The sequence below is a fragment of the Henningerozyma blattae genome, chromosome 3 (assembly GCF_000315915.1).
Source record: "Henningerozyma blattae CBS 6284 chromosome 3, complete genome".
Taxonomy (NCBI): Eukaryota; Fungi; Ascomycota; class Saccharomycetes; order Saccharomycetales; family Saccharomycetaceae; genus Henningerozyma; species Henningerozyma blattae.
In genome coordinates, this window is record NC_020187.1 from 724739 (window position 1) to 752368 (window position 27630).

At 31.3% G+C, this 27630-nt stretch overlaps 13 protein-coding genes and 1 non-coding gene across 14 annotated transcripts; 6 read left to right on the plus strand and 8 right to left on the minus strand.

The window, feature by feature from the left end:
• Positions 1-198: 198 nt before the first annotated feature.
• TBLA0C02990 (uncharacterized protein) lies at positions 199-945 on the minus strand (the record flags this gene model as incomplete). The annotated part of the gene is made up of 1 exon (XM_004179574.1): positions 199-945. The coding sequence occupies one exon, from the start codon at positions 943-945 to the stop codon at positions 199-201; it is 747 nt and encodes a 248-aa protein (XP_004179622.1).
• A 2684-nt stretch (positions 946-3629) lies between these two features.
• On the plus strand, positions 3630-5369 carry GYP6 (GTPase-activating protein GYP6; the record flags this gene model as incomplete). The annotated part of the gene is made up of 1 exon (XM_004179575.1): positions 3630-5369. The coding sequence occupies one exon, from the start codon at positions 3630-3632 to the stop codon at positions 5367-5369; it is 1740 nt and encodes a 579-aa protein (XP_004179623.1).
• Positions 5370-5491: 122 nt separating this feature from the next.
• On the minus strand, positions 5492-6235 carry GPM1 (phosphoglycerate mutase GPM1; the record flags this gene model as incomplete). The annotated part of the gene is made up of 1 exon (XM_004179576.1): positions 5492-6235. The coding sequence occupies one exon, from the start codon at positions 6233-6235 to the stop codon at positions 5492-5494; it is 744 nt and encodes a 247-aa protein (XP_004179624.1).
• Positions 6236-6489: 254 nt separating this feature from the next.
• Positions 6490-7824, minus strand: DBR1 (RNA lariat debranching enzyme; the record flags this gene model as incomplete). Its single annotated transcript, XM_004179577.1, has 1 exon — positions 6490-7824. The coding sequence occupies one exon, from the start codon at positions 7822-7824 to the stop codon at positions 6490-6492; it is 1335 nt and encodes a 444-aa protein (XP_004179625.1).
• A 255-nt stretch (positions 7825-8079) lies between these two features.
• AVT3 (Avt3p) lies at positions 8080-9651 on the plus strand (the record flags this gene model as incomplete). Its single annotated transcript, XM_004179578.1, has 1 exon — positions 8080-9651. The coding sequence occupies one exon, from the start codon at positions 8080-8082 to the stop codon at positions 9649-9651; it is 1572 nt and encodes a 523-aa protein (XP_004179626.1).
• Positions 9652-10123: 472 nt separating this feature from the next.
• Positions 10124-11530, plus strand: RPT1 (proteasome regulatory particle base subunit RPT1; the record flags this gene model as incomplete). The annotated part of the gene is made up of 1 exon (XM_004179579.1): positions 10124-11530. One exon carries the CDS (start codon positions 10124-10126, stop codon positions 11528-11530), a length of 1407 nt encoding a protein of 468 aa, XP_004179627.1.
• A 715-nt stretch (positions 11531-12245) lies between these two features.
• On the minus strand, positions 12246-12863 carry RPC25 (DNA-directed RNA polymerase III subunit RPC25; the record flags this gene model as incomplete). The annotated part of the gene is made up of 1 exon (XM_004179580.1): positions 12246-12863. One exon carries the CDS (start codon positions 12861-12863, stop codon positions 12246-12248), a length of 618 nt encoding a protein of 205 aa, XP_004179628.1.
• A 364-nt stretch (positions 12864-13227) lies between these two features.
• LTV1 (ribosome biogenesis protein LTV1) lies at positions 13228-14664 on the plus strand (the record flags this gene model as incomplete). The annotated part of the gene is made up of 1 exon (XM_004179581.1): positions 13228-14664. The coding sequence occupies one exon, from the start codon at positions 13228-13230 to the stop codon at positions 14662-14664; it is 1437 nt and encodes a 478-aa protein (XP_004179629.1).
• Positions 14665-15260: 596 nt separating this feature from the next.
• On the plus strand, positions 15261-15926 carry MRP8 (Mrp8p; the record flags this gene model as incomplete). The annotated part of the gene is made up of 1 exon (XM_004179582.1): positions 15261-15926. One exon carries the CDS (start codon positions 15261-15263, stop codon positions 15924-15926), a length of 666 nt encoding a protein of 221 aa, XP_004179630.1.
• A 454-nt stretch (positions 15927-16380) lies between these two features.
• On the minus strand, positions 16381-18402 carry NOP9 (RNA-binding RNA processing protein NOP9; the record flags this gene model as incomplete). The annotated part of the gene is made up of 1 exon (XM_004179583.1): positions 16381-18402. The coding sequence occupies one exon, from the start codon at positions 18400-18402 to the stop codon at positions 16381-16383; it is 2022 nt and encodes a 673-aa protein (XP_004179631.1).
• A 382-nt stretch (positions 18403-18784) lies between these two features.
• Positions 18785-20488, minus strand: CCT8 (chaperonin-containing T-complex subunit CCT8; the record flags this gene model as incomplete). The annotated part of the gene is made up of 1 exon (XM_004179584.1): positions 18785-20488. One exon carries the CDS (start codon positions 20486-20488, stop codon positions 18785-18787), a length of 1704 nt encoding a protein of 567 aa, XP_004179632.1.
• A 1013-nt stretch (positions 20489-21501) lies between these two features.
• On the plus strand, positions 21502-21574 carry TBLA0Ctrna6M. The gene has a single exon. It is a non-coding gene; the product is annotated as a tRNA-Met (tRNA).
• Positions 21575-23339: 1765 nt separating this feature from the next.
• Positions 23340-24965, minus strand: TBLA0C03100 (allantoate permease family MFS transporter; the record flags this gene model as incomplete). Its single annotated transcript, XM_004179585.1, has 1 exon — positions 23340-24965. One exon carries the CDS (start codon positions 24963-24965, stop codon positions 23340-23342), a length of 1626 nt encoding a protein of 541 aa, XP_004179633.1.
• A 725-nt stretch (positions 24966-25690) lies between these two features.
• Positions 25691-27286, minus strand: BRE2 (Bre2p; the record flags this gene model as incomplete). The annotated part of the gene is made up of 1 exon (XM_004179586.1): positions 25691-27286. The coding sequence occupies one exon, from the start codon at positions 27284-27286 to the stop codon at positions 25691-25693; it is 1596 nt and encodes a 531-aa protein (XP_004179634.1).
• Positions 27287-27630: the final 344 nt, after the last annotated feature.

The following is a 27630-nucleotide window of genomic DNA, read 5'->3' on the forward strand; positions in this document are numbered from 1 at the left end:
TTCGCGATATTAGAGCTATCTAATGTAGAGTTATTTTTTTTGAAATTGGAATTGAAGCAGTTGCCTTTGGTAAACTATTAACCGGAGTGCTATTTACATTAGGGGTGGCATCGGTAGTTATAGGATATGATGTGTTAACATTCAAAACATGTGGATGTTTATGTTGAAGATGACTTGGGGGTATTTTAGGTTGAGAACTTACATTACTCTTTGCAGGAGAATGAGTTCCTCCAAAAAAACTTTTAAAAATCCACCAGATGATAAACGAGGCTCTTTTTCCTTAGATTTTTCTTTTGTTGCATTATTAATCCTACTAATTGGTTGTAAATCATTTAATGTTTTTCTCGTTCTAAATAAATGGTGGCCTGAATTAGAAGGAGGACTGCCGTAATTATTAGTTGAGGTAATTGAGTTAGAGCTAGGGTTCTGTAAATTTTTTAAAACTTCGCTTGTAGATTTGGTTCTTCTAATAGTTTTTTGAGGATCTGGCGGAAAATTTTGGATTATATTATTGGATCTCCTCGACTTTTCTATGTCATTTTTATCGGTATATGAGCTAGACAGTTTTTCATTAGATTGATTTTTTGAAGATTCTCTCGAGATTTTAAAAGATTGAGAGTTCCTCAATGGTTGTATAGAGTTGATTCTAAATACCTTACTATCTGTAGAAGAATTTCGTGAAGAATCTCCCAATGGTGATAAAGGAGACATTTCGCTTTCGCTAAGTGACGGGGACATGGCGATCTCACTACTGCTACTACTTTCACTGCGAATGCGATGCTGATGATTGTGATGGTGATGGTGTGCTTCCTGTTGAGAATTTCTTAGAGAATAATCTAGCTGTTTACTTGACAATGGAGAATATATATCGGTAGGATTAACTACTTGTGTAGGAGATCTTACTACCCAATCTAGATTTAATGGATCTAATTGGCCCTTTGACATAATTAAAATATCAATCTATGTAAACGGATGTTATTTTTCAGGAGTGCAGCGAAGATTAGAGTATTTTTTTAAAGTATTTGAAAGAATAATAAGAATAATTGTAGTAATTAATCGCAGAATATGCTATTACAAAAAAAAAAAGGGGGGGGGGGATATTAATATGGAATACTGAATATTAGATAAAAATGTATATTCCTCTTTATTAAAGAAGAAATTCTAAAAAAATTGGTACTAATTTTGTTAAAATTTATTGTAATAATTGAGTTATGATAGTTATTGATTTATTAAAATATTTTATAGTCTTACAGACATATGGATCTTTAATCTTAAAATGAGAATTTAGTTAATTATATTTCGGGAGCAACTTGTTTCACGCAATAAAGATTATTAAAAAATAATAATAATAATTGAGAATAAATGAGAAGTATTTTTTTGTTCTTTGTGATTAACAAAATAATCGAGGTAAATTTACCAAAAGAAAAATATCTAAATCCAAAAAAATATGATGACACCAAGAAGGATATTAGATAACTGTGCTTTTGTAAGGCATAGATTTATTTTATTTTATTATTATATAATTCGATATCAAAATAGGAATTAGGGAAGGGAAAAATGCTGACAGTGATTTGTGGGGGGGAAGTGCGCCTACTCCCTAGTAGAATCGCACGGCTGTTCGGGCTAGAATGAATTTCAGACACTGTGCAAGTACTAACTTTTTTTTTTTCAATTTTCACCTTTTTCGGCTGATAAGAGAAAATAAATCAATGAATATTTAATCATGAAATAGATCCACATTAGGAGGCAATTAGGTAGAAATGACGAAAGAGCCAATTAGCTTTAAATGTGAAGGAACAAATGGTGAATTGTTTACAAAAATGGTCTTTTTTTTTTTCTTTAAGAGATATGGTAAATATTGAGTTAAATATGCGTAGTAATCAAAATAAACCAACACATGAGTTACGGGCCGCTCAACGCGTGTATGCAGAGTGTTCTACATGTTAGGGATTCGTTAAAGTGTATAAAAAATCTTCAACCATCGAATGATGATAATAATGAGGTTGAAGGCTCACAGAAAAAGTTGCGTGGCATAGGTAGTCCTAGCGAGTTTTTGACGGAGCGGAACAAAGTATTTGTAAAGTTGCTTTCTATTCGGGTAATGTCCGTCCCATCCGCAAAGTGGTATGGTGTGTTTGTACATTTGGAAGTACTCAGCTAATATATTATTGTAAATATGCCTCTTTTTAATGTAGTTTTTGTAGAATCTCTTGGCTGCTGTATAATAGATATCTTGCTTAATGTAGTGCTTGTGACGATTGATCTTCATGCTTCAGATTTACAGGCTTTGGCTCAATGAAAAAATTACGTCATTAGAAGTTTTATTAAGCTTCAGGCAAAGATATTTACTACCGTTTATTTCCTCTGTATTTGATTGTGCTCTGTATGAGTTTTAATTTTGTATTGTACAGGAGCCACCTCACTAATTTAAGTTTTAAGAACTAAGGCTGATAAATTAGAATGCTGTCTTTTTTTGAAGTTACTTTGTGTTCATTTCATGGAACCTGTTAATTGTACTGACAATTATTAATATCAAGTCAATATAGAAGAATATTTAAATTCAATTTTCTTATTCTCTGAAATTCAAAAGGTGTTTCGCTATTTTCTAGGATATTATAATTGTTGTAAGTAACTTGCAATATATCGGTTTATTTCAGCGTAACTTGTCATGAAGTATATGTGTAAACTAATGACCTTTTCTAGTTGAATAATTTCTCTTGATATCTAGAAACATTCGAAAGTGGTAATCTTTCGATCTCATAAGAAAACTAAATAAAAAGTGTTTCATATATTTTGAACAATAACTATGTATTGTTTATAGAATAAATGTGATTTAAAAGGCTTTAATATCTTGAAAAAGGATTTTCCTTCGTCCTTCGCTTTTATATATGTGCTTGCCAAATCAAATCCGCACAATTAGCCGCTGATATAAAAAAATAGAAAAATTAAAGCCTTAAAATATGATGAATCAGTTAAAATAATATAGCTTCTAAAATAATTGAAATAAAAAGTTGAATACAATACTCTAAACCCTCTTTTAATCTGTTGAAGGTTTATGAAAGTGAGCTATACTTCTTGAAAAAAATATTTCCTTATAAGTTTGAGTTGAATTCTTTATGGATTAAAAATTTAAAACTCAAAAGTTAAAACTCAAAAGTTAAAAACAATCTAAATACCATTAAATATTATTAATTATAATTAGAGAATTCCCTTAATATTATCAAAACGATATACCCTAAATTTGGATGCCCTTAACCCTTTAAAACCCTGGGTTGCTTTTTATTTTTCTTTTGGAGTTTTTCCCATTTTAGCAGAGGTTTACTAACTAAGGAAACTAATTGAACAATCTACATTGAACGTTTAAAATTTATAAAAAAATAAAATATTAATGGAAAGGAAAATTTAAATTTTAAGGCGTTTTTAAATTAACATTCTAAATTCAGAAAACTTAATTAAAAGTCTAATTGAAAGTTTAAATTAACTATAAATCCAGGAGAATTCAGGAGAATTAACATTGAATTGTTTATCAAATTCCAATCTTTAACTATAGCATATACTTGTCTTCATTTTGTTTTTTTTTTTGGAGTTTTTTTTTTTTTTTTTTCAATTAATATATTAATTAATACTAAATGGACCAATCAATTAAACAATCTATTATTGAAAAATACAAGACCAAAGATCAATTAATTCAACAGGGGATATGGAAAGGTGAGATATATAATTATAAATACAAAAATTTGAGCTTTAATAACTTGAGTATCCGAGGTTGGATTTGGAAAACAATTATATTAAATATAGATAATAATTCCGACAATTATTTTTATGATTCCAATAATATAGATATTTTATTATTAAATGATAAATTCAATAATGATGATTTCTTTAGAGTACCTATCATCGATTCTAATGAAGATAACAAGAGTAGTGGCGGTTGTGGTACTAAAAATAGCGATGAGGAAGATAGTGATATTCAAAGTCTTCAAATCACTAATAATAGTTGTGCGTCAGCAAAGAAATCTAAAAATGTTGGGAGAGTGCGTTCACTAATTAAAAAGAGAAATTTAACCAATATTAGACGATTAACTCCCAAGGAAACACCTTTGGGATTTGATAATCAAAATTTAGATGATGGAGACGTGGAAAATAGACAATCGAGCAATCGAAGTATTGGATTTGAAAAAAAATCACCGCAAAAAAACCAACATCATCATCGTCATACTCGTTCAATTGATAGTACTATGCATAATGGGGAAAATGTGGAAGAAGAAGATGATGATTATGAAGTAGAAATGTCTTTAAAGGAGACATTGGAGATTATTGATTTAGACTTATCTCGGTTATTATTGGACCCGATATTTTTGGATGATAATATCCATGTTCAAATGAGACAATTATTGTATAATTATATTGTATTATTACGGAATGGAGATTTCTCATGGCAAGATAAATCATCATCGTCAGGTGCTTTTCCTCTTGATAATCCATTAGAAAATTTCAAGAGTAAAAATTATCAACAAGGGTACCATGAGATTTTGGGGTTGATATATTTACAAGTTTACAAGACTAGTGTCGACCATGGTTCAGGGAATCTCTCTAGTACGACTGAGTTAGGGTTGAGTAAATTGGAAATGAGAAATGTTTTTGAAATATATATTAAATTAATGGAGCAAATAAAGCCAATATTTTACGAAAGGAAACGATTAATTCGTTGGGAAAGGACTCAGTTTCAAAACATTTTACAAAACTGTAATGAAGTTGTGTATTCTAAATTATATCCTGCGATTACTAATGTATCTAATAAATCAGGAGCAAAAAATACTAAGACAGGTAATTATTCCAATTTGATTTGGTTAGTTCGATGGACAAGATTAATTTTCTTAAGGGAACTGCCCAGAGAAGATGTATTGATCATTTGGGATCATATCTTGACATTCCAATACCCTATCGAAATCTTTATGGCATGTTTGATTATTCTATTATTATTGTTGAAATTCAACAAAATCAGTCAAATCGATCCTATTGTAGATAATGATGAGATCTTAGAATTAATGTTACATTACAAGTTGAACGAAACTGAAGGCGACGGAAGTACAAAGAAGGAGAGTGCAATAAATTGCATAGAGTTGTGTAAGATAGCAGGTAATCTTTCTGAATTATGGTATTATGAGAAATACGATGATATGAAATGTATTTGTGATACTTTTTTAAAGATTCAAATGGGGGTAGAGATGAGCCAGTATCGTAAAGAGGAGAAAGCGATTCAAGAGTTGGAGAAAAGTCAAATCAAGACACATTTGAAGGTGGATCCCAACAGATTGCGCTTAGAAGAAAGGCTGAGATCCCGTGTTCATGAACGGTTGAATAAATAACTAAATGAATCAAATGATAAATAAATGGGTAAATAAAAGTAAAATCGTTATCACGTTTATAGATTATATCAAAGTTAAAATATTATAAAAGTAAATTATAAAGCAAAATACGTAATTCATAATTATTTCTTACCTTGGTTGGCAACAGCGGCGGCACCAGCGGCAGCAGCTTCTGGGTCCAAGTAGTAAGATGGCTTAGTTGGCTTCAAGTTGTTGTCCAATTCGAAAACCAATGGGATACCAGTTGGGATGTTCAAGTCAGCAATGTCAGCATCGGAGATACCTTCAATGTGCTTGACTAAAGCTCTCAAGGAGTTACCGTGAGCAGCAATCATAACAGTCTTACCGGCCAATAAGTCCTTGGCAATAACATCTTCCCAGTATGGCAATAATCTGTCAATGACCAATTTCAAAGATTCAGTTTGTGGCAAGACATTTGGATCAACATCGGCGTATCTTTCGTCACCCTTTTGAGAGTATTTGGAGTCAGCAGCAATAACTGGTGGTGGGACATCGAAGGATCTTCTGTAGGTCTTGAATAATTCTGGACCGTAGTGTTCCAAAGCAACAGCCTTGTCCTTACCTTGTAAATCACCGTAGTGTCTTTCGTTTAATCTCCAAGATCTCTTGACTGGGATCCATAATCTGTCGGCCTTAGCTAAAGCAATGTTAGCAGTGTTGATGGCTCTGGTCAATTTGGAGGTGTATAAAACATCTGGGGCAACGTTATTTTCCTTCAACAATTCACCGGCTCTAGCGGCTTCTTGTTCACCCTTGGCGGATAATTTGACATCAACCCAACCGGTGAAAAGGTTTTTTTCGTTCCATTCGGATTGACCGTGTCTAACTAAAACTAACTTTGGCATTATACTGGTGTGTGTGGAGTTGGGGAGCTTTTATTTTGGCTCTGTAAAAAAAATATCTGCATACTTATATATATATATATATATATATATATATATATAATACAATGAAATACTATACAGTACAATGCAATGCAAAGGTATCTAGAGGAGACCTCATGAATACAAGTTCGTATATGCAAGAACGTAAGCACATTTGCCAGCTCGTGTTGCACCTATCTATCTAATAAATAATAGGTATAATGATACATATAATATTATCTAATGTCAGATCTACTAGCATCCTGTATTTCCTCTTTAATCACCAATTCAGCATCCTCTTTTACCTTTTCAAGCTTGTTCTCGGCATCCTGTTTTTCTTTTTCAGGATTCAAGAATGTGGCTTGAAAATTCTCTGTTTGCCATCTTTCTCGACGATGGATTCCGTGGGTGCACGGCGGCAGAGCTAGGGTGTCTGGGTGCTCCCATTTTTGTGCCACAAAAGCAGCACGTGACGCACAAAGTTCAGACGACAGACAATTGTCATTCTGAGTTATTTCTAGGCTCTGATCCATGCACGTGCGCAGTTCTTGATTGTGGCGTAACCCCCAAAGGAATTCGGGATCCACATATAATCTTGAAGGGTCCAAGGCACTTATCCTTGGGTCTTTGTGGTTTCTGGGTTGTATATCTATAACCTCTAGCCATCTTCTTCCAGGAAGGCATTTGTCTAGGGCAAGGAATTCTGTTTTCAAGCTTGTATTTGTATTTTCTTTTTTATTGTCTTGTGATGTGGTTGTATCTTGTGATGGACTTGTTTCCTCTAGATCCAAATCCAAGTCAATAGCTTCTGGGTTATCTTGTTTTGCATGTCTTATGGTGGCTCTATATCGTACATGTAAATGTGCACTTAACCACCAACTAGGTTTCAAATGTGTTAGTAGTGACCAATTGATGGGGCTGCCCAGGCAACCCTGGGCCACTTCCTTGGCAAAATAGGGCTTCAGCCGCAGTAACCCTTTTGTATCTCCATATTCTTGATTTGTAACACCTGTAGGCCAATCATGACTCAGCATCAAGTCTATACCCAATTCATTTGAAGAACTTAGAGCGAAAAGAGGTCCCGTATCGACATCTCGTACATGGTACAAACTCCGTACATGACGGGCCCACCCTTTTTCCTCTAGTTCTTGCCAAGTAGGTCGTGATGTATGTGTATCCCGATTATAATACACACCACTAAGACCACCGATTCTTAAGCCTTTATACCAGATGACATTACTATATCCCATGTAATAGACATTGGGGCATAGCCAGCCGCCGAAGGGTAATTGTAAGAGGTGGCGCATACTTTCATGGTTACCGCCAATAACCAAGGTTAAGAAAGGTAATTGAACAGGAGGTATATCGTCGTGATAGTAATGTGTGAAATCGCCCATGCGACGAAACTTGGGCGGTACACTCATCGAATGTAGGTCCTTAGGTGTTCTTATGGATTGGAAATCGCCTAGGATGATTAAGAGATCAATGGGTGTTTTACGGTGTAGTTTGAGTACTTGGCGAAACACTCGAGTCATTTCACCATGACAGCATCCTTCGATAGCAATACGCATCGTCTTGTACTGTTGCTTTTGCCTTTACTCTTGCTCTTACTATTGTCATGGCATTTCTTTTTTTTTAAATTTCTCAAATCTCGCTTTTTTTCAATGTTATAATAACATCCGATCAATTCGCATCTATTTTGCCTACATTCTTTAACATATATATCTATACCTATATATATATATATATACATATATTCTTATTTCCTTGTTAATATTCGTATTCATATACAAACAAACAAATGTATTAAATAAGTATACACTAAAATGTCCTCTGTTAAACCAAGAATACAACGTTCTCATAGTATCTCAGGAGTATCTATCGCTTCGTCAGCCATATCCACTCATACTCAGGATGACTTAGAGGAAACCACTCCCCTGATGACTCATCAAGAAATACGGGCTCCCGGCGGGTTCCGTAGATCTTTTATCCTACATAGATATTCGATAGATCACCAAGATGTATCGAATCCAGATATTGAGTCACTAAGAAATAGGTTGCCCCGTTTCAAAACGAACAAACAACAATTTGATGAATATTTGTTCCAATTATACGGTCATTTCGCAGGTCAAGATTTGTCAGAATCCGATAACGAAGAAGAACAAGAATTAGAACCCACTCCACCTTCATCCCAGCATAACAAATCTTCCACCACAAAGGCTATTTTATTGCTTTTAAAATCATTTATCGGTACAGGTGTATTATTTCTACCAAAGGCCTTTAGCAACGGTGGATACGTCTTTAGTCTCGTATCTTTAATCATATGTTCCCTTATATCATACTACTGTTTTATTCTTTTATTAGATACCAAATCAAAATTAAACGTAAATGGGTATGGTGATTTGGGTTTGACTCTTTACGGTTCCATCTTACAAAAATCAATCTTACTCTCCATTGTACTATCACAGCTAGGGTTTGCTGCTGCATATAACGTCTTTACAGCGACAAATTTACACTCTCTCTCAACAAGTCTCATCACAAATCCTCCAGATTTTATAACAATCCCATTTTGTATCCTTCTCCAAACTTTCCTATTTATACCTTTATCTTTCACAAGAAATATTACAAAATTAAGCAGTACAGCCCTTATCGCAGATCTCTTCATCTTTATCGGACTTATCTATTTGTACTACTATCCAATCAAAATCATCGCTACCAAAGGTCCAGATTGGCAAACAATGACTCCATTTAATACCAAAGATTGGTCATTATTCATAGGTACTGCAATCTTTACTTACGAAGGCATTGGTTTGCTTATCCCTATTCAAGAATCTATGAAATCACCTCATCATTTCAAAAAATCTTTGATATTGGTTCTTGTCATAATCACATTGGTTTTCATAACTATCGGATTATTAGGTTATTCCGCTTTCGGATCTAATGTAGATACGGTCCTTTTACAAAACTTCCCTCAGGATAACCCTTGTACTTCTTTAGTTCAACTCCTTTACTCTTTGGCAATTTTATTATCTACTCCGTTACAATTATTCCCAGCCATCAAGATTTTAGAAAATTGGATCTTCTCTAAAGATGCTTCAGGGAAATATAATCATTCTATTAAATGGGCCAAGAATTATTTCAGATCCACTATTGTCATTTTAACTTCACTAATATCATACCTAGGTGCCAACGATTTAAACAAATTTGTAGCACTCGTAGGTTCATTTGCTTGTATCCCCCTCATATACGTGTACCCACCTTTACTTCATTACAAAGCTACTCAATTGGATAATACTTTTACTTGGAAAACTTTATTGGCAGATTTTAGTCTATTAACTTTTGGTATTATTACAATGATATATACGTCTTTACAAACAATTATCCTTTGGGGAGAATAATCAAAACGCATATCACATCACATTTAAAATCTCATATTGTTTATCTAATTACATTTTATATATTCATATAACTCGCTTATTTAAACTTATTAAAATAAAAATGATTTACGACTGTGTTATTCATTACTCTCATCGCATTGGTGTCAGATCTTGTTAATTTGTGACGCGGGGCGGGTAAGATTTCATTTTGCCACCGAGTATCTTATTTCAAAAAATATATATAAAATACAATATCTATAATTACATATTATTAATACAATAAAAAAAAATAAAAAACAGTGTACATACTTTCACTTTATTAATTGAGTGATCCTCCACCTGCTAGAATTCATTTATATATTTATTATAACCATACAAATACAAACCTGTATTTCCATATTTGAATTTGCTCCTAAAAATTAATTTAAAAAATAAAAATAATTAATAAAATTTAAAAAAATAATAATAATCATACATTTAAACATTCTTGAAAATGGCGCCAAAAGAAGATTGGGATAAATATAAAGCTCCTATTGAAGATGATAAAACTACCGTAGATGAGAAAATTACACCTTTATCAGAAGGTGATATTCAAGTTTTAAAAACTTATGGTGCTGCCCCTTGTGCAGGAAAATTAAAGCAAACTGAAAAAGATTTAAAAGAAATTAGAAAAAGAATTAAAGAAAAAGGTGGTGTTAAAGAATCAGATACTGGTTTAGCTCCATCTCATTTATGGGATATCATGGGTGATAGACAAAGATTAAGTTCAGAACATCCTCTTCAAGTAGCAAGATGTACAAAGATCATTAAAGCTAATTCAGATTTGGAAAATTCAAATTCAATGGATAATAACTCTACAAATAATACTCCTCTAGATGATACAAACCATAATAATAATATCGATGAAGATAACGATGAAGATGCCAAATATGTCATTAATCTGAAACAAATTGCTAAATTCGTAGTAGGGTTAGGTGAACGTGTTTCACCAACTGATATTGAAGAAGGTATGAGAGTAGGTGTGGATAGATCTAAATATCATATTGAATTACCTTTACCTCCAAGAATTGACCCCTCAGTGACAATGATGACTGTGGAGGAAAAGCCAGATGTCACATATACTGATGTTGGTGGTTGTAAAGATCAAATTGAAAAATTAAGAGAAGTTGTAGAATTACCTCTATTATCCCCAGAAAGATTCGCCACTTTAGGTATTGATCCACCAAAGGGTATATTACTATATGGTCCACCTGGTACTGGTAAAACATTATGTGCTAGAGCAGTAGCAAATAGAACAGATGCAACTTTTATTAGAGTCATTGGCTCAGAATTAGTACAAAAATATGTAGGGGAAGGTGCCAGAATGGTTAGAGAATTGTTTGAAATGGCAAGAACGAAAAAGGCATGTATTATATTCTTTGATGAAGTAGATGCTATTGGTGGTGCTCGTTTTGATGATGGTGCAGGTGGTGATAATGAAGTTCAAAGAACTATGTTAGAATTGATTACTCAATTGGATGGTTTTGATCCTCGTGGGAATATCAAAGTTATGTTTGCAACAAATAGACCAAACACATTAGATCCAGCTCTTTTAAGACCAGGTAGAATTGATCGTAAAGTAGAATTCTCTTTACCAGATTTAGAAGGTCGTGCAAATATATTCCGTATTCATTCTAAATCAATGAGTGTGGAACGTGGTATAAGATGGGAATTGATATCAAGATTATGTCCAAACTCGACTGGTGCCGAATTAAGATCAGTTTGTACAGAAGCTGGTATGTTTGCTATTAGAGCAAGAAGAAAAGTAGCTTCAGAAAAAGATTTCCTACAAGCAGTGGAAAAGGTTATTAATGGTTATAAGAAATTTAGTTCTACATCACGTTATATGCAATATAATTGATCTATTTTAATTTCTCCACATCTCTATTTTGCATAAACAAAAACCCTAAAAAGTTATTAAAAAAAAAAAAAAAAAGATGAATTAAATTTTAAATAGGGAGGGATCCAGAGTATTTTGATAATAATGATTATATACAAAAAATAAATAAAAAAACAACATTAATTCTAATATTATAAATTTTCATCATGATCATTTCTTTTATGAAATACACAGAGTTACATCTATTCATATGTAGGTATAGCCTACTTGATTTATCGATCTTATTTAGTTTAGTGTATGTACAATATTCAGGAAAAAATTATATATCAGATGTATATAGTAATAAAAACAAATAAGAAATTGAATTAAAAGTGGAGGAAAAATGGAATCAAAAATAGAGAAGAAATGAATTAAAGATCACTGTTTAAAATGCATTAAAAGTTTTTTTAAGGTTGCTTTTTTTAAAATAACTTAAAAATACAACTTTTTTAAGTATTGTTTTGAAAAGTAATATTTTGGTTTTTCTAAAAAAATTTCTTTTTTTTAAAAAGTATTATACAATTTTGAAATGAAAAAATGACATGTAGATATTATATATTGTAATTGTTTATTAGTAATATCAACTTTATTTGAATTTTGAACGTAAACAATCAATCCTGTAAATTTAGTAAAGTTTTGTTTATTCAAAAAATGACGTCTCAGATAATATGCATCTGGATATGATGTGCTAATCAGTTTATTCCCACCAACTAATCAGACCCATACCATCAGTTTGACAACTTCCTAACAGAGCATAAGCTGGAGGTTTTTCTACTTTAGGTTGTTCTTCATCATTTTGAGCTTGTTCTTCTAATTCTTTTTCTTTTGGGGATTTTGGTTTAACATCAAGAAAAACTTCTTTTTCTACTCTAAATCTTATCTTTTCATTAATATCGAAATATAATTTTGTTTCTTCATCCATTGGCCATACCCATGCATTATCTTCTGGAGCAAAATAGCACCCTTCGAATAACATATTTTTAGGAATGAAAATATCACTAAATGCACCCGATAAAGACACTTTAATCCCTTCATTCGTACATTCAGCAATCCAACCAGTTATAATTTCACCAACAAAAGGTTTAAAAATAATAGCTCTAAATGTAACGTTAATGTAAGAACCACCATCACCAGGTTTCAATTGACCTTGATCAACTTCCAATAAATCATAAATTGTTACACATAAACCAATACGTGGTACAATTTTATTAGCATACCGTTTATTTAATTGATGCATGATTGCAGATATAGAGTCTCTGTGGAATTGATCAGGTGGGATTCGTACTAAATCACTTATTTTTGAAAGAATGAACATTTTATTTTTTTGATTGTTGTATAATTGTTGATAGATATACGAATAATTTAAATGAGATAAATAAAGATAACAAATTAAGTTATCCTAATATATATATCTCAATTCTCTATGTATTTATTCTATTCTTTTTGATTTTATTTTCATTTTAATATTTAAACTTTTCAATATTTTTAATCTCATCATTTAGTTATAATTTTCTAAATGCCGTATGAAATGATTGAAAATTTTACGAATATCGATGAGCTAAAAAAAAAAAAATTAGAAAACATGAATTTACAAAACATACAATTTAAGGTTTATTTATTAAAAGCTCGAATAAAAAAAAAGAAGTACTACAGAATAAGATTCTTGAACATAAAGTGATATGCCAAAAGCTTTCAACAAAAAAAACTCACAGAAGTATGCTGTGGTTCATAGACCACATGATGATCCAGAATATCATAACACCGATGTTTCTGAACATGTTTTAGTCTCCTTAGACAATCCAAATGAACGTCATGGTAAAAATAATGCTAATTTAAAAGCCAATCTAAGAAATGCTCTTCCCAAGAAAGAAATTACTAATTCTCATGTTGGTGAAGCTGCAATATACGGTATTGAATTTGATGATTCCAATTATGATTATACACAACATTTAAAACCAATTGGGTTAGATCCTGATAATTCTATCTTCATTCCATCTACAGATGATGATAAAAAAAAACGTCTACCTAAGAAAAAAATTGAAGATCTTTTCGTGGAACCAAATTATAGAGAAGACAATTTATCTCAACCTTTACCAGTTTTCCAAAGAGGTATGGCAAAAACTGAATATTTATCTCAACAACAAAATGTTGCTGATGAGTTAACTGGGTTTCAGCCAGATATGAATCCAGCTCTAAGAGAAGTTTTAGAAGCTTTAGAAGATGAAGCATATGTTGTGAATGAGGATGTTGAAGTTAAGCATGCACCAAAAAAGAAAAGTAAAGCTAGTTCGAAAGATGGAGAAAGTGAACTTATCATTGATGATAGTGAAGATGATATTTTTGTGGAATTATTAAATGGTGGTGAAGCTGATGATGATGATTTCCAAGAAGAATATGATGAATGGGATATAGACAATTTAGGTAATTATGAAGATGATCATTATGCCAATGAAATGGCTCAATTTGATAACTTAGAGAAATTGGAAGATTTACAAGATATTGATTATCAAGCAGATGTTCGAAGATTTCAAAAGGAACAAAAGCATAGTAAGCGTAATAAAGAACTTGAAGATGATAATGAAAGTATTAATCCTCCATCTGACGGCGCCTTCAGTGATGAGAGAGAAGCTGAAGCTGAAGATATGTTGGGAGATCTTCCAACCTTTGGTTCTAACGCTAAAACTGGTGCTAAAAAAAGAAAGGAGCGTCGTAAGAAAGGTGCTTTGTCCGATGTATCAGGTTTTTCGATGAGTTCCAGTGCCATTTCTCGTTCAGAAACTATGACTGTATTAGATGACCGTTACGATTCTGTTATCGATGGTTATGATAACTATGAAGAAGAGCAAGCCATTGATGAAGAAGAAAGTTTCCAACCATTTGATATGTCGACCGAAAGAGCTGATTTTGAATCCATGTTAGATGATTTCTTAGACAATTATGAATTACAAAGTGGTGGTCGTGTATTAGCTAAAAAAGACCCAGAAATTCAAAAACTAAAAGAAGCTGCCGATAGTGTAAGTAAAGGTAAACTATCCATGAGAAGAAAAAAAGAAGCTGCTAACAAGAAAAATGGTGTTAATGGAATCACCAACAGTCTAAGCAGCTTACGTTTCTAATTTACCTTTGTCCAAGCCTAATTTTTTTGTAATATAGAGCCATCACCCCTTCCTCCATCGCATGTACCATAGAATATAATAACTCGCACACATACACATATACTCACACATACATACATAAATATATATATATATATATTTATATTATAAATAAACTATTCCGCATCTTTTCTGACGTGTGCCAACCCTAAAAATTTTACCCTATAATATAGACCTAATTTCAGCCCTAATTGACCCCACTTTAAGGGACGGGAATTTTTAGCGAAAATCGAATTAAATTTGGAAATAGAAAACGCTAAGGAAACTTAACAAATTATAGTCTCAATAACAGGTTTAAAAGGTTTAAATTATCGTTCTAATACACAAAATATGTAATCAAAATATATGAAAGTAATATAGAAAACCATAACAAAAGCTAACATATTACTAACTATATTGGAATAATTTAGTCAATTATTCAATCCTACTTTATTATTGAACTAAGATCTCATTTATAAAGCATATAACCTTTATTAACAAGAGACTAAAAATAGCTGCAAGATATTCTAAGAACATACTTTAATAACCACCTTATTACTAATTCCTAGATAATAAAGATGTCTACTACAGAAGAACAAGCTTTGAAAAAGGAAGTTGACGATTTGAAAAAGCAAGTTGCAGCTTTGCAAGAGATTGTTCAAAAGCAAAGTCTTTTGATATCAAAAACTGGAGAAAATGTAATGGCAATGCAGGTGAAAAATCAAGGGAAAGAGATGGAAAAAATGGGAATAACGCCTGCTCGTAGCAGTAGTGCGGATTTAATAAATGCTGATATCGCTACAAATGATGATTTAGTTCAATTAGTAGGTGAATTACAAGGACAATTGGATACAATTGAAGAAAGATCGATTAGAAGAGTTGTTAATTCCACTAAAACTAAAGATGATGATGTCTTGGCTCCTTTGCCTAACCCAGATGGTGATACCCCTACTTTTTCTGATGATTTGTTCCCAAAGACTATCGGTGAATTTAAAGCAATCGATGATTTTAAATTATATAGAATGGCTAAATTTTATGAAGTATTGCAGCCAAGCATGAAACAACAAGAAGCATTTGAAGATTTTATGGATGGTAAAGCGGAAAATTTCTATTCTGCAGATTTAACAGATGATGAAATTAATGCAGAAATTAAGAAACTATCTAAAGATGAATTGGAAGATGCGTTTAATGATCTTGCTCGTTATTTAGGTGCTGTTGCCAGAAGAGGTGAATCTACCTGGTAAATAAGCATTATTAATTTTTTACATGTTGTTCATGTAACTTAGTTGTAGAGTGATGATTGGACAGATAATAGCATCTCCGTTGTCCTTTTTGACACAAATTTGTTTTTTATTTTTTTGAAATCGTTTGTGTCTGTATTATCTTTTGATTGTTTTCTTTTTAGTCCTTTCTTAATTTATTTTTTAATATATCGTACACAAATCTTTTAGTTCTATTTTTTTGACCTTCTTAAAATTTTTTCATTGAAAATAATCATTCCTCATTATTATTTTATAAAACACTTTATTATTAAATTATTGTATTTCGTAATTAATTAAAAAAAATATTTTTTTCAAGTGGTGTATTGAATAAAATGATGTTAATATATAAATAATCCAATTATATAATAAAATATACAACCAATATTTTACAAATTTGCTTTTAATACATATGCTACTAATTTTAATTAATTTCTATCTATCTTCTAGATTTTTTAAACGAGTTGTTATCCCCCTTGATATAATTACCTTCTCTATCATAACGGCCCCTTTTATGAGATGGCTTTCTACTTTCCAATTCTTCTTTTGTTTTTGGTTGTAAAGGTTTAGAATCAGGGAAAATTTCTAAATCTTGTTCCTTAATTAATTTCTTCCAATCCCATTTCTTTCTAAAATATAATTCTAAATTCCAATTCTTCCAAACTTGTTTACCATAGATACTATTCTTAACTTTTTCACTTTCTTTAGATAATTCACCTGCAATACGCTCTTTATATAAGGTTAATTTTGCTGTAAAAGTCCATAATTTATCCATTATATGAGAACCATATGCATTGCAAGACAAATTTACTGAATCTCTACATAGAATATTCAATAGACGTTTTCTCATAATGGTATCCACTCTTTTAGGATCTAAAACATGTTCAACAACATGTGAGAACACACCATGATAACACATTTGTAGAAATCTTTCTTCAGGTAAACCCAACATACTTTCGATTGTAATCTTTAAAAATTTATCATCATAATCAATTAACTCTTCCAAGAATAAAGATCTTCTTCTTTCTTCTGCTGTAGGCCAATCCCCTCTTGTGTTACCTAATGTTGATGAGCTTAATAATAGGCAACTTTCCAAAATATTTTTATCAGAACTGGAATAATATTTTTGAACTAATTGAGAAATTATATCGTCTCTTAGATAATTTTCTTGTTTAATAGAAGAATTAATAATGGTAGTACCAAAATCCATATTAGAATTTAGCAAGATGCTTAATTCAGGGACAACGTCATCTAAAATATGCTTAACATCTCTATCTTTCAATGTTTTCAATAACGTTTGAACAATAAATGAACCAGTTGTATCTCTCTTAGCAAGTTTTACAATACGATCTTTCATGTATAACTTATAAAGTCTTTCCACATATTTTAATCTACCTGATTCTATCATACTTTGTAAGAAATGAGATCCAACAGGATCCGATAGTAAATATTCCATAAAAGATTCTTCCTTTGGATCTTTTTCTTCAGATGTACTAAACACTAATCTCCAGAAGGAACGATCTCTATCAAAGATACCTTCAACTTGAATAATTAATTGGATGACTGGAGATGCAACTTTATCAACACAAAATTCTCTGAATTTAGTAACCATAGTTTGAGTTATTTCTGATTTTTTAGCACCATTAGTAAATGAACCATATAGTTCGGATAGCATTTCACGTAATGCTAATTTAAAAGATTCCGGTGTTTGGTAGGCTTTATCAAAATCTTGATTATCTTTAATATCGATCATTTTACGAGCGATTTTAGATTTCTTGGAACGTAAAGTAGAATTACTCTTTGTACTACTTGGTAAGTTTTTGGAAGACAAAATTAAAATTAATAATCTTAAAACATGAGAGGAATATTGATGGTTAATCATTTCTTTCAAATGTGGTTTGAATTCATTCAGCATAAATAAAAATAGATTTTCCATAGTTCCTAAATCTTCATAATCTTCTGCAGACTGACCTTCTTCATCAAAACTTGGTGTGAGGAATTCCTTTTCTACTAAAGCTGCACTTCTAACTAATAGAGTTTCTAAAACATGAGAAGCATATTTATGACAAGAAAGACCATAGAAAAACCCATTGAAAGCCTTAAAGATAGTTTTCAACTGAATATCATTAGCCGCAAGAATAATACGCTCCATCAACTTGGAACAAATTTGAGAAGTGACTAATTTCAGTTCTTTACCTTTGGCTTCTTCAATGACACTAATAATAAATTGATGTTGTTCTTCAGGAGTTTCAAAAGCATCCATAGACAACGTGGATTCAGCTTGTTTAAAGTATTCTAATTCTTCTCTATCTAGAACACCGAAAAATACTTGCTTTTGGCCATCAGGTTGATCATCATCTTGTTCATAGTTGGAATCATTATAAGTAGAAACTTGTTCTTCAGGTTTGAATTCTTCCTCTTCCTTTTTTTTTTGTAATCTTCTACCTCTAACTTTAGCCATTGTGAAATATGATTATAATAATACAAATAATAATAGTAATAATACTAAGTATAATGGTAAGGTTTTAATATATTTATTATAAAAAGTACATAGTATTTCAATTTAGCTATGCATTATTTTTTATAGATCTATACAAAGCTCATCGCTCCGAAAACTTTTCTTCAAAATTCTTCACGGATAAAAAATTGCTTAAAAAGACTCGTTGCTAGTGGATATAGAAAACTGAAAAATATTGATCTCATAAATTTCAATTATTAGCAAGAGCATTACAACGTCCTTATTTCGTATTATTAATGAATTAGATGCTTCTAAAAACCGATATATAATTGTATATTAACAATTAGTGTATATTACATATATGACATATTTATAAAGTGCGTGTTCAATCATCATGATCCCAGTTACCAGGCTTTGGTCCTTGTGGAGCCTTTGGGCCACCAGCTCTCTTTGCCATAATGATTTGATCGACTGATAAAACTGTGGTAGCAGCTTCAGTGGCAACATTAATGGCGAATTTCTTAGCCGCTAGCATATCATAAATACCTTCCTCAGTGATATCTTTAATACCATCTGTTGTTTCATCATCTACATCAACACCCTTGTATAAGTGTGAAGAATCAGATGGATCGCTATCAGATGTAACAGTATGAGCTGCATATAGATTTGGTAAGACTTCATTAACATCTAGACCAGCTGTTTCTGCTAAAGTACGTGGTACTACCTCAAAGGCTAAAGCAAATTGCTTAATGGCTAATTGTAATAAACCAGGTGTCTTTTCACCATATTTAGTAATTCTGGAAACTAATTCAATTTCTGTTGCACCAGCACCAGGTAATAGCTTACCACCATTTGGTTTCATTAGACCTTTAACAGCGGCAACACCATCATCAATAGATCTTTCGATATCGTCCAAATTGTTTTGTGTAGCACCTCTTAATATAATAGTAGCAGTTCTAGTAGTTTCACCTTCATCCTGTTTGAAGACGGTAACTCTATCACCACCAATCTCCATAGTTTTAACAGTTTCAATAATACCAATTTCTTCAGGGGTTGGTGCACCTAATCTAGGTAGAGGGGTAGCACCACAAACACGACATATCCTTCTTAATTCAAACTTGCTTGGAACTTTCAAAACTAAAATACCATATCTATTTAAATAATGTAAAGCTAGTTCACCGACACCTGCACCAGCTACAATACAAGTAACACCCATATCGGCAATTTCTTTCATCATCTGATCTAATTGTTTTTCTTCACCTTTGGAGAAATCTAGCATTTCTTGTGCATTATGCAATAGTACAGTACCTTTGGTTTCTGTGTTGGCAATATCTATTGGACAAGTGAAAACTGCAACCTTATGTTTTTGATTTTCAGATAGTGCTTTAATGTGACCCTCTGGTTCACGATTGAAAACCATACCTTTAATAACTGAAGAATTAGATAAAGAGCCACCCATAATTTTTACAACTCTGATTGAATCAACATTAAAGAATGGAGATTTATCATCTGATTTTGGTAATATGTATGAAACTGCTTCAGAGACCAATTCACTTAATAAATCTTCATAGCCATGTTGTTTAGCAGAAATGACAGGTTTAATTACTTTAATTAATTCCTTTTTATCAGTTTTATTTTCAATTTCACCTACAACCATACTATCTAATTCCTTTAATGTGAAATTTTTGGCCATGTTATAACCTTGAATAATTTCTACTGCAGATAAACCAAGGGCAATTAATTTTTCGCAGACATTTAATAATTCACCTGCTAAAACCATTACTAAGTTAGTCCCATCACCCATATCTATTTTTTGTTGTTCTGTGGCCATAACCAAGACTTTAACAGCTGGGTGGATGATATCTAATTCTCTTAGCATAGTAGCAGCATCATTAGTAATAATAATTTTACCCAATTGATTGACAATGACTTTGTTTGTACCACATGGACCCATAGATGTTAAACACATTTTGTGAATCTCACGGATAGCGGCAATGGACTTGTTAATTTGCCCATCAGCATTAGAGTAACTTTGATAGCCTTGTTTGAAAAGGTTAGCATTGGGATTCTGAGGTAATTTCATAGACATCTTGAAATGGCCGGCTGATGGATGAGTTAACTACGTAAGATCCTTTTATAATCAAGTATTTTTTTCCCAGTTTACAATAAATATACATTATATATTATTTCTTGTAAGTTTTAATCTATTAATTTTCATGGTAAATATTCGGAATTTTTCATTTCGCCACTCGGAAAAAATTTTAGTCTTATAAGTGTCGGTAATTACAATGTATAGGTAAAACCCAATCAAAAGAGGAGATGATCTCTAAATATAAATTTTCTGGATGGCTTATAACAATTATCGATGTCTATAGTTAATTACTAGAAGGACTATTCCTATTTTTTTTATTTTTGTAAACTATAGCTTTTCGTGAGGAATTTCTATGATAATATTCTATAGAATTCTACCCGAATTCCTAAAAAATTAACCAGCTTAGATCATAATAAATAGTAGTGATCTAATTTGAAATATGAGTGCTATTATTGTTTAATCAGGCAATTGAGAAGTTCGATACTTGATACATATATATATCTTGAAAATGAAGCTATATTCAGAACTTGTGATAACTTAGTTAATTATGATTTTTGGAATATGCACTTAATATTTTATCATTTTAACATACCATATTCACTATATGGTTTGAGTAACATTAATCTTTTCTTATTCATTCAATTATAACTCAAATATATTTTTGTAGTTTATGATGTAGACAAGGAAGTAATACTGGGATTCAAGAGAGTTAGACATTGTTATACAGTGTTTAAGATGTAGAGACAATTACTTTATTTAGACATATATAGTAAATACTATAACTAAAATGAATATATTTCTTAAATAGTGTTTTTCGATATAAAAAGAAAAATACATTTTAAACAATAAGTCACATGATAAAAAGTCTTTTATCACTTAATAGAAAATGATATAATCATATTCCAGCAAGTAAAAACTAAACTAAAAACCGTAATACCTCTCTCTCAAAATAGCGTGCCCTTTTCTTTCTATGTTTTTTCTCTATTTTTCACGAAAAAACAAGAAAACAAGCTTCGGTAGCTCAGTCGGAAGAGCGTCAGTCTCATAATCTGAAGGTCGAGAGTTCGAACCTCCCCCGGAGCATTCTTTTTAGTAAAATTCACAAATATCACGTGAATTATATTCATCCTCTTGAAATGTTTAATATATGAATCTGTCTTATAATAATGCTAGGTTACTTTTTGTATTATAATTAAGGGACCTTATGTAACAACTTTTTGCTTTGCTACTCCCAGTAGTATATCTTTTTGGCTGCTAGTTTAATACCAACTGTTTATTAAACTATACCACTATATACCTGAGCCTATGTAAGTTAAATATTATTATTATTAAGTTCCGATTTGTTCACTATACACTTCCATCTTTTGTATTTCGTTCTTTTTGTTCTACTTTAACCCTCTAGTTTATTCTTTTAGCTTTAGATTCTTAAATAGAATTTATGTTCATGATTCACTTGTTAACCTACAAGTTCATTCCGTTATCATGTGATACTGATTTATACACGTGACTAGCGTAGCTCACACTACGTGACACCTTATTATTCCGATATGTAAGGCTAATTACATGTACGATCCGTTATAATTTGGTACTATTCACCTCCTCTTCAGCGTCAAGAAAGCCCCAGCCATCACTTATTAATACAACTTGTGCCGTTAGTCCAAAAAAAGTAGTTGCTACTCTAATAATAAGACTTTAATTATGATTATATAAATAAATTAATGTGTCACAAAACAAAGCGTGAAATATTTAACAATAGTGAGTAAAATAAAAAGAAAATTAGCTCAAAAAAAGAAGACACTTAATGGCATTAGTATGATATGTATATCAGTATAATATATATAGCTTAGGATAGCATGTGTTAGTGGAGTAGATATACAGGTTACTATATTTAAGAAAAAATATGAGTCTACTAATTAAACTCTAATTATAAGATATGAAATATAAATTAATCTGATTCAATTGAGTGAAAAGAATTAAACTCAATACACAATTACTGGCCAGCGGTCGAACTGTTCAAAATATTGTTGCTCATAGTTTAAATCTTAGTTAAGTAATCTGTTTGAATAATTATTATATTATTATTATAAAAATTCTCCTTACTTCTTTCGAAAGGGAATATATAATATATACAGGATATACAATGAACAGTTATAAACTTTTGGGATCTTTTCGTGGTAATTTATACTCCAAAAAATGGACAGATTCACCATCAACGAATTGGTAGTCTGATATTAAAATGGAATCTATCACATCCTAATGCCTCCTTAATATTACTACCTGGGTGTTTTTAGTAGTAAGGCCACGTATGCTTAATGCATGTTAGATTATTAATTATACTAAGTTGTTATTAGTTGTTGTATAAAGCCACATATACAACTAAATTCATGCTTTATTAGCTATTAACACAAACCCACGACTTATGACATATAATGCTACAGCTCTGACAATTACTTGTACAGTATTAACAGTTCGAAAAAATTATTTGTTGTTTGGAATATTTTCATTTTTGAATATATAAATGTTAATCGAAAACCGAATAGGATCCCCTCGATTTATAAACTAATCTTAAAAAAATGAAAAATGCTATTCTTAGTACATTAGGCAAAAAAAAAAATTGGCAGAAGTAATAGATATAATCTTGAATAAAATCAAACTAAACTTATATGCATATATATAAATAACAAAAAGGAAAAATCGTTTATAAAGATATTAAAAATTAGAAAAGATTGAAAAGGAACGGTAGGAATATGATTTATTAGAAGAAGAGCAAAATTAACAAGTTATGTTTGTAGTAAACAAAAAAAACAAAAAAATAGTATACAGTTTGAAAATAAAGTTTTGATGGAGTTCAATATATGTATCTAAAGTTTCTATTTTGAATATCGGTCAAATCCAAGAATTCATAAGTTTGAACAACTTTTGAATTTTCTTCAGTATTTTCAATTTGTCCCATTTCTCTATCCCTTTTTCGTTTCTTTTTACTAATCCAACCGATATAAAGTTGTAATGGGATACAAACAGCCTGAGTGACCAGAAGAGCAATCTTTGCTGGGACATATCTTGGTGCAGTATTAACTCTAAACATTTGAGGAGCGATAATATTAGCCAATTGGGTCATAACCAAAGTACTTGCATTACGGAATATTCTTTTACAATAACCAGAGGTATTCCAACTATTCCAAATGTAAAGGTTTGTAATGACACATGAACCACTATATAGAAGGTATAAGGAGAATAAATTAGCTATCTTATGATCTAAAGACATAGATAACATGACAATACAACCAATGATAGATGGAATGTACATTGAGATGGAAATCAAAGTAATTTGACCCCATTTTGCTAACATTTGAGTGGTAATAAAGATGATTATGGCAGTGATAGCACCAATAGGTAATTGTAATAAAGCGGTTTCATAAGAATCAAAACCAAATGTGGCTGTAATTGTTGTTGAAAAATTCCCAATAGAACCAGTACTGATTTGAGAACAAATAGCTAATAATAACATAGGCCAAGTTAGTTTATCTTTCAAGAACAATTCTATAACATGCTCTTTTTTGAATTTTTTATTTTCTACACCAGTTTGATTATTTCTGATATGTTCCAAGACTTGAACCTTCTCATCATCAGATAAAAACCAAGCATTAGTCACATTATCAGGTAAGAAAAAGAAAACAATAATACCAAATAAGACTGTGACAAGACCCACGATTAAAAACATAATTTGCCATGAAGTAAATTCAGTACCATGATAATGTAAAAACCCAAAAGAGATTAAACCTCCAATAACATAACCAGTTCCCGCTTGAATAGCCCAATACCCAATTCTAGCACTTTGTTCTGATTTAGTGTAATACATACCACTGATAGCAATACAACCAACAGCGCTTGAGGATTCAAACATACCTAATAGAGTACGTACCACCATCAAGGATGCATAAGTCTTACATGCTGAGTGGCATGCCAATACTGCTCCCCACAAACAAATGAAAATACCTAAAACTTTAGACAATGGATATTTTTGAATCAAATATGTAACAATAGGTTCCATAAATATATAAGCAGCTGAGAAAATAGTACCCAAATTGGAGAATTCATTACCTTTTAAATTTTTTAATACCATAGCCGCAGCATAATTCAATAAAGCCTTATCTAGGAACATAAAGAGATAAATGGCACATAAGAAAGGTAAGACAATACGATCTAATTTCCTCAACACTTTTGGATCCAATTGTTGAGTACCATGTAAGATTGCTGTGTTTGAAATATCGGTGACTTTGTTAGCGGCTTCCACGTCAACAGCATCTTTGTTTTCCTTGAGAAATCTCAATGCAACATCAGCATCTTCCTCATTAATATCAAATCCAGAGGCTGACGAAGTAGAATGAGTCGTGGTGATAGAAACACCTGGAGATTCTTTGAAATCAAGAGATTCAGTTTCTTCTTTAAATTCCGGTTGTTTAGAATCCTCCATTTTAAATATAATTTGATTTGACTTGGTATGACTTAAGAACGAAATTGAATAAGATAAATAGAATACTGATGATCATCTCATCGATTTTAAACAAGGTTTTTTATATAATAAATAAAATTCTTATATTCCCAGGCATTTAAATTCTCATTGCATAGCTCATCACCTAGAAAAGTTCACTGTAATTCGGAAATGTAGCCGCAGCCTGCTATGTTTTCCATATCAGGTAAAAAATACTATAATGAAAATATCTAAGAATATCTGAGAGTCATCTATGCATATTTTTTGAAGTTTGAATTTTGGATATTTCTAGATTTCTCGGCCGAGAAAGTTATCAACTTTGTTAAATATATGGAAATTACAAATAATAACCCAGGGTTTTCAGGGCTAATATTGCGGGGAAAAAGGGTTCGGCAATCTCGGACAGGCAAAGGAAAAAGAAAAAAGACCCCACTGCGAGGTCTTTTTAAGCAAAAGAAAAATTGCTGTTTTTTATTAGCCGCCGAAAGGATCCTACTTACAGGAAACGATATGAGACCACGTGTTCAAAAGGCTGATGAGGTTATGGTATGTGATGACATCTCTATTTTGGGGTTCCTGCATGAGAGAAAAAGAAATGCTACATAATGTTGACTCTATACGATGATATATCATTGGAAAATAAATTTTTTTTCTCTTCATTTTCATTTTCATTTTCATATTCATTTCTTCTATTTTTTTTTCTAACCTCACTTGAACATATTATATGCAGATATCAATGTGCCATTATTAGACTCCTCCTCAATTTCATCAATTATATCCCACAATACATCCTCCGCCACTTGTTCTTTAAACAATATATCTAAAGTTTTTACTATAGTATTATTATTATTATTATTATTATTATTATTATTTTGTAAATCACCTTTCATTTGATCAAAAAATTTCAATTCTTTCTTATCAACGACAAGTCGAGCAATACCACCGTTGAAACAACTGATAGTGGGGTAATAACCTAATCGGTTATTATTCACATATTTATTTCGAAGTATTAAACCATGCTTACTGCTGCCATTAGAATGGGTATTATGATTGATACGCGATTTAGGTATATCATCCATAATTGCATTATGATCTTCTTCAGAATACTCGGCAGTCTCTCCATGTTTCCAATAATTGTAATAAAATTTCTTGTTATATTGTAATTCACTAAATGGTGGCAAGAAAGGTTTCAATTCCTTAACAGATTCCCCTATGTATTGATTATTCAAATAAATCTTCAATGAAGATCCTTTCAATTTATAATAATCTAAACGTTCTTGCTTATTAGAAGAATAATATTCAGGTTTTGTTGTCTTTACATAATCTGTCATTTCAAAGAATAATTGATTTTTATAACGGATAGGTATATGATCACGAACCACATTATCATATTTGATATCTTGTAACAAGGATATCTGGAAATCTTTACTCAATTGACTTTCATGGTTATTATTCAATTTGGTTTTTTTCTTATTTGCATTATGTTCAATTAATGCATCGATACGATTTTGAATATATGTCTTTGCTTGCTCTATCTGGGTATCTATATCGGGTAATTCCAAGAGAAATCCAATCCGATCTCCTTTTTTCAATACCATATTTTCTAAAGGTTGTAAAATCTGTGATAATTTACCTTCATGGATTGATTCCAATGATGAATCTCGGATACCATATCCATAAGCATCAAACCCAACTGGACCTTCCAATGAAGCTTCTCTTCGTGAAATCCCGAGTCTTAGGTGACTTGTACTGTTTAATATTTCTCTCTTTTTCTGTTTATCATTTGATGGATCATTAATATTATTTGGTGAACCACCATTTAAAATTTCAACTTCCCAATACGTTAGACCTTCTTTTATACAAATATCACATCGACCTGTTCTCCATCCTAGCGATTCTTTAACACCAACAATTTCATTTCCCTTGTCCAGCATCGACATACCATCGGATCGATCCATAATACTAATACCTACTTTATCAAACGGATATTCACTACAACAATATCCAAGTTCATTAAATAATGGGTTAGCAGAACATGGGCGATAAATAAAATTACGTCTATTTAATGGAATGTCTTCAGTTTTGAAAAATTTTAAATTTGTCTTATTATTATTATTATTATCATAATCATTATTATTAATATTGGCTGAATCATCTATTTCTTCATTATTATTACTATTATTATTTGCGATTGTGGGCTCAATTTCTAGGTATAGAGGGAAACTGGGTTTACTCAAATTTATATCTGAATCCTTAAATACGAAATCAGTATCATGTTGATATGGGATTATACCTACTTTCATTTTTTCAGAGATGGACAATTAACGAGTTTTTCAAATGTATATATTATTGTTGTTATATCTTTTTTCGTTAAAGATTTAAATTTTAATATTATTCGCGTTAAAAAACATTTCAATATATTTTAAAAGTGATGAAAATAAGTCATTAAAAGACTCATAATTCCATCAATAGTTTATAATATTTCAAAAAATATGTCAATCAACTATATTTAAATTACTGTACTTAGATTGTATTGCAATTTTATTTTTTTTTATTCTTTTTTTTTGGAAGCAAATCTTTTGCATAGTAATACTAGATATATATGAAACCGTATCTTTTTCTCTTAACTATTCTTTTTTTAATAACT